At 39.7% G+C, this 14,796-nt stretch overlaps 2 protein-coding genes across 4 annotated transcripts; both read left to right on the top strand.

The window, feature by feature from the left end:
* The first annotated feature begins 2,198 nt into the window (after window positions 1–2,198).
* LOC139147492 (ganglioside-induced differentiation-associated protein 1-like) lies at window positions 2,199–7,070 on the top strand. 2 transcript variants are annotated; one of them, XM_070718603.1, is made up of 5 exons: window positions 2,199–2,518; window positions 3,300–3,492; window positions 4,067–4,255; window positions 5,064–5,273; window positions 5,670–7,070. In XM_070718603.1, exons 1-5 carry the CDS (start codon window positions 2,450–2,452, stop codon window positions 5,954–5,956), a joined length of 948 nt encoding a protein of 315 aa, XP_070574704.1. In that variant the 5' UTR covers window positions 2,199–2,449; the 3' UTR covers window positions 5,957–7,070. The 2 variants fall into 2 exon arrangements, with proteins under 2 accessions (XP_070574704.1, XP_070574703.1); XM_070718602.1 differs by having other exon boundaries at window positions 2,285–2,518; window positions 4,064–4,255.
* A 1,440-nt stretch (window positions 7,071–8,510) lies between these two features.
* LOC139147491 (ganglioside-induced differentiation-associated protein 1-like) lies at window positions 8,511–14,590 on the top strand. Of its 2 annotated transcripts, none has more exons than XM_070718600.1 (5): window positions 8,511–8,859; window positions 11,295–11,487; window positions 12,339–12,524; window positions 12,927–13,139; window positions 13,620–14,590. In XM_070718600.1, exons 1-5 carry the CDS (start codon window positions 8,803–8,805, stop codon window positions 14,012–14,014), a joined length of 1,044 nt encoding a protein of 347 aa, XP_070574701.1. In that variant the 5' UTR covers window positions 8,511–8,802; the 3' UTR covers window positions 14,015–14,590. The 2 variants fall into 2 exon arrangements, with proteins under 2 accessions (XP_070574701.1, XP_070574702.1); XM_070718601.1 differs by having other exon boundaries at window positions 8,763–8,859; window positions 11,305–11,487.
* Window positions 14,591–14,796: the final 206 nt, after the last annotated feature.

Genomic DNA, 14,796 nt, shown 5'->3' with positions numbered 1-14,796 from the left:
CAACCTTTCCTTTGAAGTACATGTATTTTTATTCACCGCTGGCCGCGACGATCAATTTTTACCGCGTACTTGTGCAGTTTTCAACCTTTTCTTGTGACTGTTTTATCGTGTTTAGGTGTGTAAGCCACGAGTTTGCTTGGCAATACTACAATAAGGATTTTGTTTGACACACCCAGTGAAGTACGTTGAACAGGTCTTGAAGTGATCATGCACTTTTTGACCAGAAATATCTTCGACAAAAATCTTTGACATGGTACATTGACCTATCACATGACACTCATTGCGTGCTTTTCTGCTAACAGAAAACACTTGTTACCATCACATCAGTGCTAAATTGCGAATTTTTTCACAGTCGAAAGTGACATTTCCAGTACGAAAGAGATGTTGATTTACTGTGGTAGGCCAGTCCTGTGGTCAATTCTTTCGACATTGGGGTTGGAAACGGATGAAGGGACGAAAATACCAGATCTGATGCCTTGAATGAGAAAGTTTTAGGGTCACCGCGTATCGAGGCTGTATTTTGAAACACCCAAATCGCTCCAAGGTCGGTGTTTTTCTTGCATTCTAAACCTCAGTAAAATGACCGTGTCATTTGACAATGGCTAGTGCTAGCGAGCTGTATGCATCAATTACATTCTTTCCACCTGTATAAATATGTTGAAAAAAAGTTGTGCATTTGCCAGCGTAAACTCTTAGATAGAACGGTACTGATAAATTTTATAGATGCTGTGTATAAATAGGTTTACAGGCAGGTATACAGTACAGAATGACAACACGTTGTCTATGTAACAGATAAATCTAAATGAGACTCAGCACGGTTGTGGCGTTTTTACTTCGATATTCTTATAATGACTTGTAACTGCCACGCTGGAATCTTAATATTGTGTTAGAAGTAACAGCAGTGAAAAACACACAAACAATAGAATATCAGAACAAAAGATTGAAACCTCAATTGATTGAAAACGAATGCAGGTATTCCTATGCATCAGCTAAAGTAAGGGCAGTATAAGGAGATATATAAGATGCTGGCTGACCATAATGTAACTCATTAAGGTCGTTGACTGTAAATTAGTACCAAGAAATATCGCCATTGATTTTTTCTCTATACTTACATTTATTTTGTTGTAGGTAGACAAAAAGTGGCAGGAATTCGAAATTTGGCGTTCCTGACTTTTTTGAACAATCCGTTGCATAGATATCTATGATTTAATGCAGCCCATAAAACGTTGGCAAAGTTCAACATGCAAAGATGCGATGAGCCGACAAGGGTCAGTACATATTGTCATTTCTCATTTGGAAACTCAGTTTAAATACTTGAGATTTGTTTGTGTTTACACTGCCCTACTTCTCCAGGTAGATCTGTATAGCATACTTTTCTCATCTTAACTTTGAAGACACTTGTATTGTAATCCTTCCTTTGATGGGAGTTTTAAAAAATTCCACGCGAAATGATTACCTGGTGACAAAGGACACATTGTTAACGCCAAAGCGATTCTGGCTGTTTCGCCGCGAGAGGCGCACTTTGATAGCCTCTTAACCAGACGACTGTTGTGACAGTATCCATTTCATATTGTCAACACAAATAAGAGAGAAAAAACGATTAATAATTCAAACGATATAATTAGATAATCTTCGATAGAGTATCCTATTGAAGTAACCCGCACAACTGATAAATAATAAATTATGACGTTTATGTTTGTGCCTTCTCCCCGTGTATGGGAACACATTTTAAATATACAGTTTATGTCCCAAGTATCTTGTAGGAAATATAGACTTTTGGTATATCAGTATATGACCAAAACTTTGGACTTTTGAACTTTCCAAAGAACATATATGTACCATATCAGAGCCGAATTTCTCCCTCCATACCATATCTATTTATTGCACAGGCCTTTGGATCCATTGATAAGTCCACGATCTTAAGGTACCGGTTCGAATACATTTATACTCGATAAAACGTATGAACGGAAATTGTCGATTTACTATGTTAAATGAAGTTTGGCCGAATATACTTCTGTTATTTTTGTGCCAGATCTCACCCCAGATGATTCTCTAAAAATACTTAGTAAGCGAGTTGAGCCAAGCGGCCGAGCATCGCTCAAGTCGCAGAACAGAATGATCCTCGGCGCACCATGTGTGTGCATGTCCCTTCCATTAACACAGTAAACCGAACTTAATAATTTCCATTTGATTTGCAGCCGAGCGTCTGTGTTTCACTACAGCATTAACTCAACAGAAGTGATAGTTATAGAGCGCCCTCGTCCGAAAGTATACACAATTTTTCAGAAAGTGATAGTTGTTTGCGCAGGAACCCATGCCACATATCGAGGTCACCAACGTCACAGCGTCGAGTTACAAAGACATGGCGATTGGAATTTAAGAATATCAACGCTCAAATTGCAGAGAGTCATTGCCATGGTAGCGATCGGCAGAAGATAGAGAGATTATCATGGCGGACCAGCTCCAGGACGATGATATTCTGCTGTACTACGAGGGGAACTCGTACCACTGTCATAGGGTAAGTGACACATGTGCGAACGTGCTAAGACAGCCCAGACATCACGTAGCTAGATACCTTCGTACATTCATATGCCTCGGTGACATGCGTTCGACCTGGTGAAAACTGCACGTTGAATACGATCATCAGCAGTACCGCAATATTTAACCGTCTGCACACGTAGACTTTCATTGGCACACCATGCAACTGCGCATGCACAATTATCCAAGTCGATGAGCAATTCTTCTCCAGTGTTGACTTGTCATGTAGAGTTTGGAAGTCATTAGTTTGACACTTTCCTGGATCGATGGTTAGTTTTCTTAATTTTGAGGACAGCAATTTGAAGTGTTCTATTCTTATAATAACAAAATCACAGTTTAGTATCTATTTTCCTATTCTCAGAATTTATGTATTTTTACTTTAATTGTAAGAACGACCAGTATAATAATTCAAAACGTTAAATGAACCTCTATCTCGCTCATTACAGACATCGCGTGTTACACGCACCTTTAATACACACTATAAATGGCATATACAGTAAAATTGTCTTTTAATCAATATTCACATATTCCTCTTGTAGGGATAATCTGCCATTGACAAGACCGAGAAGTCTTTTCATGATAGAAAGCTTATCTAATTAGAAAATTATCAATTAGTTTGCATACAAATGGCATCACGCCAGAATGATTGAAAAAAATACCACGTGACAATACGTCTAGAACTGTCGGTACTACCAACCCTTTGTCCTGAAAGTTGACATAAACTATTGGACACAACAATCTCGGTAACTTGTAACTTGTAGGTTCTGCTGGCACTCGGAGAGAAGAGACTGTCATTTAAGAAGATAGAGGTGGACATTTTCAATTTACAGAATCTATCTCCAAATTACATGAAATTAAACCCGTCCGGAGAAACTCCAACGCTCGTGCACGGCGTCGAAGTCGTCGCCGGCCCTGAGCAGATACTGCACTACCTGGACGAAGCTTTCCCGGAACGTGAGTTAACCTTTGACCTCGGTCAGGTAATACCTGTGGTGTAGTGCCCATCTCAGATTTAGATTGGTCTTCCCTGGTACTTCTCTAATCTAATGCAATGCCCCCTGTAGTATATTCTGTTTTGATAAAATTGTTAAATTTATCGTTCTAAAAGAAATTTATTTTTGAAATCCCTGGTGAGCCATAGGTACACATAGTAGCACAGCATTAGCTGTTTTCAAATTTTATCTTCCCTATTATATTATAGCTTTGCCAATATCAGTTAATTTTGTGACGTCATCCCGTCCAGATTATTACTATGTATCTGATCATCCAGCATTGTGGCTCAAGAAGTTTTCTACATGCAGAAATTCTCTTGCACTACCAAAATTATAATATAATGGAAAATATGCATCTTTTTCAAGCAAACTTTGTACTCGATAATTGTACTAGGCGAAGCTGAGTACATTATGTCGTGCAAAGTTTGCTCTCGTCCATTATGGATCGGGAGGGATACATTGAGCACCAGAGTGGACGCCATACTCTCTTGAAATCAATTCTTGTCAAAATTGTTCTTTTTTACATACTACAGCAGACTCAAGATTATTTCCCGAAGAATCTACCAAAGAGAGTGTGAAATGTCAGTATTTCCTTAAACTGGCTGCCAAGATAGATCTGGACACGTTGACGTTGGGTGTGCCGATGAAAACTGAACTCGCTCAGGTTGACGGCGATGAACTCGATAATGGCTACAGGGAGCAAGATGTACAGAAAGTCCTCATGTGTAAGTAATGACGAGGCGTGGCATTGTGTGCGTGAGATACAGCCGGTCAATCTGCATCAGTGATACAAAATGGTGTATCAGTTGTGGAGAGAAGATATCTATGTAGTTCTGTAGGTATAGGTTTTGCGAAGTCAATGTCGATGGAAATTAATTCAATTGAATGGTGCATATAGCTAGCATGTACCGAGTGCAGTTACGGAAAAATATATGAACATGGCAGATAAAACAAAGACACAAGACTCGAATACGACTCTGTATCGACCAAACTTCGTGTAATAGCCCCTGAGAATTATGTGTGCTTCCGTTAATATGCCCATAGGAAATAGAATAGGTCCACCAAGAGCTTTTTTCATATTATATTTTTATTTAGGTGTAACCCATCACAAAACAATAAAATTAAGCAAATTCATAGGTGTGATCTCTGAAAATGTGAAAAAAAGTTTAGGATTGGCGGTTTTTTAAATAGGGTAAGTCGGGTTACTGGTAACATAAATAATGTTTTATTTAGCCTGAATAGTGGAACTGAAAACATACAATGGTGCAAAAATAATTCTTCTCGTTGTAGCAAACAAATCGTTTTGAATGCTTTGGTTTTTTTAATTTCATTGACTTTTCGTCGATTTCCTATTGCTGGTGAGTTCATCCGATTGTCGACGTAGATATGTTTCTCATTTTTTAAAGTCTATACCGCCTACAGTCGTCTGAACCGTTTTGGCACTTCACTTGTCTTTCTATTCTGGGCGTAATTCGTAGTAGATAGGCAGCAATGACAAGATGCGTTCTGTATACCTTTCTTTTCACTTTCCAGTGTGCAGGGAAAGCATACCCGAGAAGTGCGATCAACTTGCTGAAGAAAACTCCGAGCTGAAAGATAATTATCAGAAGCTCAAGGAGAGAAGTTTGAGTTTCCCGGACTGTATCGATGACGATGAACTTGACGCTGCGCTGAAGATGACGAATGATGTCATGGCGAAACTGGAGGATGAGCTCAAAACGAGGAGAATAGAAGAACCTCCAGGTGATTCTTAAAGTGTGTATGATACCAGCACGCACATTCCTGTCCTCCCCTCGTCTTCATGTCTACTCTTCAGTGAGTATGAATTCCTGGCCGCGGAGTGACGTCAGTGAGTGAAAATGTGAGCGACGTAAATGAGAGATCAGACGATCCAGAAGAGCGAACGATACAGAAATTGTGTGACAAAAGCAGAACTAAAAGTTATGGCATTTATGAATGTTGAAACTTCGAGTATTTGTTTGGTGGTTGAAAAATCCGAACTTCAATTATTTGTTTTCACCGCAAAAATGACGTAAGAACCCGCAAGCACCCGGATGACCCGCGGTCGAGAATAACTGACGTTACAGTAACGCATAAAAGAGGGTTGACTTCTAAATCACCTTTTTTTTTCTTTCGTAGAGAAAGAATGGTGGCTCATCGGGAAAACTTTTTCGGCAGTCGATGTTTATTGGGCTAGTATCCTCCACCGACTGGAACAGCTGGGACTGGCCAAGCGCTACTGGGCCAACGGAAAGCGCCCTCACGTAACGGCGTACTTGAGCCGCATCAAACAACGAGAGACCTTCACCAAGGTGCCAAGAACGAGGTTTGAGAAATTTGTCGACGGGATCAAACGCAGGTGGCCCTGGATGGTTCCTGCGGCTGGTTTCGCAGCGGCCGGGGCTCTTGCCCTTATAATTATGTGACAACGAAAGAAATCCCCCTTAGCATAGAAAAGGTATACCCAACACAACCTGTAAAGCCATGAGGAAAATTCTCCTTCCCAACATTCCCTTTATATAGGTGGCGTCCTTGCTTGTCTCTTGCGCTGCTGTCATCTTCTTGATCAACATAATTTTGCTATGTCAAGTCCGTGAATAGGTCATTCTAAAACAATAAGTATCAACGATAAAGATTAATTTTTACATTGGTCGTTGCGAGGACAGAAGTCGTCATGCATTGTACCAAAGTTCAGGATTTGCAGTACTGTACCTTATCAACTGAGTTTGATTTCATATTCTGAAGAACAAGTCTTGTAGGTATGCAGGTAACAGTGAAGTCAGGTGCGGACCTCCCCTACTACAGATAAAACATAACGGTGATGTGTGCTTGGAAAATGAAGATTTAAATTGTTGCTATGATATATTCTTTACACATGATCAGGGATTCATGATGGGGTCGCCATGGAAAGTTTTGGATTAGAAAAAAACACTTCCCTCAGATTAGATTTGCCTTTCAAAATGACCGCCATGATGATGGGAACAAAGTATATTGTCGATTTATACAAAAACAGGAAAACGAAAATGTTAGTTTCTCATGGGTTCATAAGGTGTGTAGAATGCAGAATGTTGCAGTGTTCATGTGTGGTCCAAAAATCTGCCACAAGTTGCACCCAACAGTTGGTCAGAAAACACGATATTTAGTAATCTTCCATGACAAATATTAATGCTTGAATTCTCCTCACAGCGACTTTGTTTCGAATCATGGACAACGGAGATATGCTTTTCTTAAAAGCACACATGAATGAACGTTTGGATGCAGTTTGCTGAGAAATGTCGTTTGCTGTGTCAACTATCAGAGCTATTGCATATGTTGTTAAAATGCAAAACCTTGACGTGTACGCAATCTTTTAGCAGTGTTTCAGTTTGCGTTTATTTTAGTTAATTAATTAATTAATTTATTTAATTAGATTTATTTTTATCAATGTTTTATTGCAACTCACGGGAAACGCAAGATTGTAATGTCTCTAGATCTATTTCCGTAATTACTGACGTGACTTGCACAATAAGAGGGTTGCGGAATAAAGTTAAAGAAAGTCTATTCTCGAGTCGTCAGCGTATAACAATTTTGTGAGTACATGGACTTACTGGAATGAATGAATGATTAATTGATTGATTGAGTGAGTGAGTGGGTGAGTTATTGAGAAGAATATATTTTTCTGAGCGAAAAATCTGGAGATTTATACTTTGGTTATACTGTTTACTGTTTTCTAAAATGTTACGTCACTTCTGGTCATCATGATGATGGAGAATCGTCACTGAATCACAATCGGAGTGTTCAGAACGAACTGCTTTCTTCAGAACGGTGTAGATTAAGATTAAAATGCAAAGTCATGGGTATGGACGGTACTGCATTCCATGTCATACCATTGACCTGACTGACCGTGAATTATATTTTTACAGTGTAGAGGTCATTTCCAGAGCAATCGGACTCACGAACGGGATAACCGTCTTAAATTCTTCGAAATTATTGTACTTGATAAAGCGTCATTGTACAGTTTGTTATCGATAACACTCAGGATACTTTGGACAATCTCATCCACAGCAACTATCTTAATACTGCCATTTATTACATTTTAAGAAGATTCAAATTCTGTAATAGCTTTTAATCTCACATAAAAAAACATGAAAAAAGACTTAAGACAGGCCCCATGTGCGAAAGGTATATGATATAATAATGTATATTTCAATGACAGAAAGGCCGAAAGAATCCATCAGTTTAGTCATTTGTTTCAAAGTTATATCTAGAGAATACTTTACTTTGGCGAAAGTGTACAGCAATATTACAGAAGTTAACTATTGGCGGTTTTGATATGTTTGAAATTACACAGAAATAAGGGTCGTATAGTTACAACAAATGCGTAAAATATTCAAATTAAATAAATTCATAATCGATGTGTCATGTCTACCAACAATTTTGACACTATATAGTTATTAATTAAATGTAATCCAACATCAGATCAAATTTTCTCGATATTTTTTCCAAAATAATCACAAGACAGAGTTATTTATGATTTTAATTATTCATTATTGTCTGTTTGCCTTGTTATTTGTTGTGTTGTTTTGTGTTGCTCTGTCCCTTCATCACGTTCATTGTTGGCCTGTAAACACCGCTGCTGCTGTAGCAATGCCCAGATATCATATTACATCATCATATCAGGCAAATACATGCCCTGCGAACGTGTCACTTTAATCCAGAAAACGAGGATATTGAATTTAGCAATGAACATGAACAGTCGATTCGGAGACATCACGATTGAAAAGGGCGTTTTTTCCAAGTGAAGCAATACAATTGCTCGGTAAAATTGTCTGATTCGAAACGGATATAAATACATGACCGTGCGAGATGAATTGCGCACAGCGTGAAAGCGCACATTGCAGCACTTTTATTGCACCTACTAATTATGGTAATGTATTCCGGTTATTGATATACATATTCATCCGCCAATGGAGGATGAGCATATGGTGACCGATGTGTGTACTTCGTCACAATGTGACCGCCTGTCATCGCGCTTTGGCGGAAATTTGCATCAAGCGGCCGCGGGCATCGGGTGAAAGGGGATTCTCGCACGCAGGCGCTTTTTATGTTGTTTCTTTACTCCAACCATCAAAGGTTTGACCCTGGCCCGTTGCCCTTTTGAGTAGGTTGTTAAAGGAATCTACTTCAGTATACAGGCGCAATAGAATTGACAGGACGTCGTTATTAGTTTTTGCTGAGACAGATTGGCACGCATACCCTGAACGAATATACCGCCAGAAAGATTCGGATAGACATGTCGGACTGTGGTCTCCTGCTTTACGGACTAGATGCGTCCTATTTTACTCAAAGGGTAAGTGGGTTGTTAAAATGTACGTCGAATTAAAGCAGTGGGACGGTGTCAGTGCCACGTACGGATCTTGGCAGTGCAGCGGAGTGGAGGCCGCCGTCTCAGAGCCTTTTTGTTGATGACCCGATCAATAACCACTGCCCGGTCAGTGTTGGATAGAATGAACCATACGAATAACAATCGATCCTATACCTGACAGCTACATACAAACAGACACACCGAATACTATGGGCATATCATCTCTCGTAGACGAGACCGGAAAGAAGGATATCATGTCCATTTCTATAGAAATACAAAACTAGAGCTTTGTACTTTTCTCGTTTGACTCGAGTGTCATATATGGCGGTGGTACTTTACAATCGAGCGCTAACGATACTAAAGGGAAAACGATTTGATTTCAGGGGGTTGGGAGACGGAGGATTTTTCGAAAAAAAAACTTGTCGGCATTGGAAGGATATTTTAGCAGTGGAAGGAGTAAAAATATAATATGATCCTGTTATGATTTGAGAAAAATTGATTTGAAAAACGATGCAGGACTGACAATAGAAAAAAGCACTGCTGTTGCAGTGACGGGAAAAATGCTGCAAGACCCATTTCCTCCACTTTCCGGAAATCATCTGGTTCTCCCTAACCAAGCGAGACAGCTGTTGCATTTTTGACGGGGATGCGGACCATGAGTAAGCGTTATTCGCTTTGTAAATTTTGTTTTGGAATATGAAATATGATATCTTTCTCATATTTCCATCGCGATGCGTTGAAAATTTCTGCCCATAGCTTGCAAAGGGTAGTGTCCGATCACTATTTGTACAGCTTCTGTTCACCTCCTGTTTGCATCAAGCGTATGGACGGTCTGAACGCATTGTGCGACTACAAAACAGGTTGATTTAGGATAATTTAGATTTACCACGCACTCTATTGTCGAAGTCTGCAAACAAACTGGAGTTCCTTAGCACTGCACATATGTATCAGTGCATTGTTGAGGAGAAATCCTATTCTCTTTCGAGATTGCATATTTTGACGAGACAATCGATCCATCAAATCAATATTGGTGAAAAGGTAAACGGTTCGGAGAGGTACGTGTATTCATGCGTTGTGACGGTGTATGCATGATTGTGCAAAAATTCGAAACGACGGAAACGCGCCGATAAGTGATAAATTACAGATTAATATGCGGGCACGGCTGTGTCATTGAAAGGGAGTGGGGCACGATATGAATTGGGTTGGTGCCAGCTGCCTAAAATGCGCTTCCCCAGCACGTACTTACACGTGACTGATGACGTCGACATTGATACGAGCGGATGTTTCTGTTCATGAAGTGTGGTTTGATAGGAATCATATTGTTGAGAATCAAATTTGCATGAAAATGTAAAAACATGCGTCTCCCTGCAACAGGGGACTTCACAGAACAGCTTGAAAGCTATACACTGTGTGGTCTACGTTGATTGGTAGTGATTTGTTCCTACTAAACGGATAGTGTTAGCTTTTTACGTGTTATTCACTATGCTGTATGAAAATGTCTAGAATTCAATCAGAAAGGTTTCCCTGTACATGGCTTGTATACAACAAGACAAGTTCAGCAGAATGCCGACATTTGAATCCATGCAAATCTATCTGAGGCAAGTCAGAGTCAAAATTATAAAAGCTGTACACTGCATGGCTTTATTTATTTACTGACCTCAGACTTCAGGTCACCGTGCCGTCAGGTCATCATGGTACAAGGCATGGGTTGAGGGAAAATCAAAAGCTCCACTTATGTTGTGAATGAATAGAAGTGTAAAGGACACGGAGAACAAAATGGTGGCGTCTTTAACGTTTAATGCACAGTAGAGAAATATAAATTTAAATCTCTCTCTCTCTCTCTCTCTCTCTCTCTCTCTCTCTCTCTCTCTCTCTCTCTCTCTGTAGCAAATATGTGCTTTTTTGACGCCATTTTTCATTGATCACACAACCATGCATGTTGGAGATCATCTGTAATCTTACCACACCACACAAGAACACCACATTGCATAATTAACCAAACTTGAGCATTTTGATGTTTGAGGACGTTCGCGGGGAAAAAAATCTGAGCACTGATGTATGCTCGAAATATTTGTATGTGAACTCTCCATTCTTCAATGATCGACAGCAGCAGTTGTCATATCAGTTCATTTCGAGGAGCAGTTAGGCAGTGCGACGATAGCAACTGTCTGACTGGTCATCGAAAACAAAAACCCAATAAGTACGCCGTCTTCACTTAACCTTTCACAAAGGCTGGGAAAGGTCATTTCTTGTATAGTGTTTATCATTAATTACTTGAACGTCCCTTCAGGGTCGTGAAGACCTGTTTGAACAGGGACCAGAACCTTAGGGTGCTGTGAATCGTGATATTTCGTAAAACTTCGGTTTTAGTTCGTGAATCAGTGACTTATTACGTCTTCGACTTCTCTATTTAAATGAAGGTCCAAATAGCTCTGGAGGAGAAAGGTTTGAAGTACCGCCAGTACAACTTGAACGTGGCAATGGCAGAGACCATCATGCCTTGGTACATGCGACTCAATTCGCTCGGCCAAGTCCCTACCTTGGTGTATGGAGACGTTGTTCTTACTCAATCGGAACGGATTATCGAATATCTGGACGAAAAGTTTCCTGAAAGTGAGTACAGTACAGGACAGTAGCACAGCTATATTCAGATAGTGTACAGAGCATTCTTGTCACGGGCCTTGATCAGCTCCTGTCTCAGGGTATATGCCTTATAACCCAAGGGCTTGCATAGTTTTGGTGAGATTTCAGAGCTGTATTCACAGGTCCGTATCCGATATATCAGTACATTTCTGCACACTAGTCATGTAATTATCCTCTGTATTTATTACTGTGTGGCCAAACGTTTTAAAATATGCTTGTAAACACAAAAAACCCGTGGAGTTGAATTTCAGGCGTTTTGACTACGCTAACACTTCCAAGATTCAAGATTTTTTAATACTCGGAAGTGAAATCTCCGTGAAAATTTCAGCCTTCCCATGACTTTGTGCACACTCACATAAAGCATAATACTGACTCATCCTATCATGAAATCATTATGTTTTCAAGTTTGTTTGACGAATGCTCATTTTAAATCTTAAAATATGGACCTAAAAACTGTCATAATTGTGATTTGGTTTCTTTTGATGACATATTTAACAGGCATAAAAATGTTTTGCAAAGCATTTGATGAGAATTTACCGGCTTCATTTTTCTACCGTGGAATTACACAATTGGTGAATTCTACAGTGCAATATAACAACCGCAATTTTCGCAAGTACTGGAGGGACGTTAGTTTCCACCCACCAGCTGGAATTGCTGAGTCGAGGAATATCTGTCTCGCACTCTCCTCTGGCTAGTGCGGGATAGAAATTCCCAATTGAAGCTCGGGTGAGAATTTCCACCCCAGCCCACTAGAATGCGATGCGACATTGTATTGATCATGCGCAGTGTGCGATTATGACACCTTGTTAATTTCATCGCAGCGACTCGTCTCTGCCCGGACAAATCGACCGCCGAAGGACATCGGTGTGAATACTTCAAACAGCTGTGTAATAAGGTCAATCCAGTAGTACTCACAATGGGAGGCTCCACTATTTACACCGAAATATCTGGTTCTGAGAACAGTGTCTGGTATTTTTCGCCATCCACCGTAAGATTAACAAGGAAAGGTAAATACACAGTTGACCATGAAGAATTGTATTTGCAAAAAAGTAGCATAATAGTAAGTACAATTGGCAATCATACAGTGAAGTCTCATTGTTTGCATAATTAGCATTTCGCATTTATCACTGGTAGCCTAAGGAGTCACCTGGATTATTTAGGGAAATAAAAACAAAGAATAACATAAAACAATATGTTTAGCTAATATTTAGATGTTTATTGTTTCGACTTTAACATGAAGTCATCTCCTTGAACCTGGAGCTGAAACAGCGATTATGCGCGTTATGTGATGTGCCACCACCGCTTGGAACGATGAATGAATTCATTTTAAGCGAAAAAATTATAGCAAATCTTAACAAAATGTTCCTTACTTCTTGAAACACACATTTTTACTGTTTCGTTGTTTTAAGCATTCAGAGATCTGATACCAGCAAAGTGCGAAAAATACGCGACAGAAAATCCCGACTTGAAGGGTGTGTACTTGAAGAAAGCAGCATGGGGACGAGGATGGACCCTCGAGCCGAACGTCGACGAGTTACAAACGATGCTCCATCTTACCGACGACGTCTTCACTAAACTGGAGATTGAAATCGCCAGAAACGCGGAGAGTGCTTCACACGATGGTGAGAAAACCTTATTATTCGGAGGAAACAGGGAAAACTTTTGGAAGATAGAAATTTAAATGTTTCATAAATTTGGGGAAATAGAGCATTCATTAGTTTTTCGTCATCCAATATTGTCATAGGATTAGCCGATTTATCGACATAATGTGACGTCATACAACACTGGTGGAACTGTTCTCTGATGAGTATATCGGCACACCTGTATAGACGCACGTGCGTTGATGCAGACAAGCCAATTTCAATAATGACTCAAATCTGGATGATGATGTAAAGGTTAATACTTCATCAGAGGGTCTGATAGTACATCTTGATATATTCTGACCAAAAAAGTCTATTTTACGAGGGTGATGTAAAGTCACATCTTTAAGTTTTTTAGACATTAGGATAAATTGACACTTTTATATTTGACAAATGTCTTCGAATACTCCGTCGACAATTTTTTGTAAAAAATTCGAGTTTTTCGATTCTGTAATTTTTCAGGCAAGCCAATGTGGCTATGTGGTGACAACTTCACGGTGGCGGATATTTATTTGTCTGTATTGTTGCATCGTCTGGAAGAACTAGGGCTCCACAACAGGTACTGGGGGAACGACAAGCGCCCTCAAGTTGCCAAATACTTCAACCAAATTCGCAACTGGGACAGTTACAAGAAATCCAGGCCGACTTTGACGAGAGTGAGCCTTGCTCTGTCGATCATCAGACCTAAATTACCATGGATTCTTGCTGTTGGCGCGACAGCTGCAGCTTTGGGCATCGGGATTGGGTACGCGCTGTCCAAAGGAAGTCAGGGAAGCACTTTCCAGGATTATGTGCCATTCACTTTCACGGAAGACAAAATTTGGGTCTGGAGATTTTGCTACCCTAGGCATGCGTAGTGGACCAAGGAGCGACGAACCCAGAAGCGGGTCTGTGCACGCACTTTGTACTTTTTAAAGATCCTTTGCCACCGATTTAAGATCGCTATCTTAAATGTCAAATGCTATGTACAGTAACGGTGATCGAGCTCCTGGGCTTGCTGATAAGTTGACTTGAAGACTGAAGCACTGATCACCTTTCAGTCGAAGCCGTTTCCGTCCCGTCTTCTTGTCCACACACAACATAAACAATGTTGACCAAACATTGAACTATAACCAACGGTTTTTTAGACTTCTCTCTTCGATAGAATTTACTCAGTTGAAAGTATTTCAAACGTTGTCTATATAAAGTGAACATTAGGTATGCAATTAACTTGTAATATTTCCATAAAATAAACAGAAGGGTGTCGGAGACAATACTGGTACTCAATAATTTATCTATATAACATTTTTCTGAAGTGAAAGAATCCTTTTTGCCCATTGAACAAAGATGTAACACAACTCTTTTCTTATCGGTGAAAACTTTCACTAGCATCTCTAACAATGTTTTCGATATGTCTATATTTTTGAATAAAAACTGACAAAATGCAAATTTTATTTCTTTGCTCTAAGACTTTGAAATCCTGCCGTTACACCAACCTTAGTTTCTATCTCTGGCCATTGTTGAATTCGATATTCATCGAATATACTTTGGTTACTAGCGAAAAGTCAGAGAATACGGCATTGCTCTTTTAATCTCTGTGACTCTCATGAATATAATCGTCACCACAAATGTCTAATCCTGATTCAAGTTTATATTATTT

The sequence above is a fragment of the Ptychodera flava genome, chromosome 13, assembly GCF_041260155.1.
Source record: "Ptychodera flava strain L36383 chromosome 13, AS_Pfla_20210202, whole genome shotgun sequence".
Lineage (NCBI taxonomy): Eukaryota > Metazoa > Hemichordata > Enteropneusta > Ptychoderidae > Ptychodera > Ptychodera flava.
The sequence above is the reverse complement of the archived record's forward strand: the minus strand, read 5'-3'. Positions and strand labels throughout refer to the sequence as shown.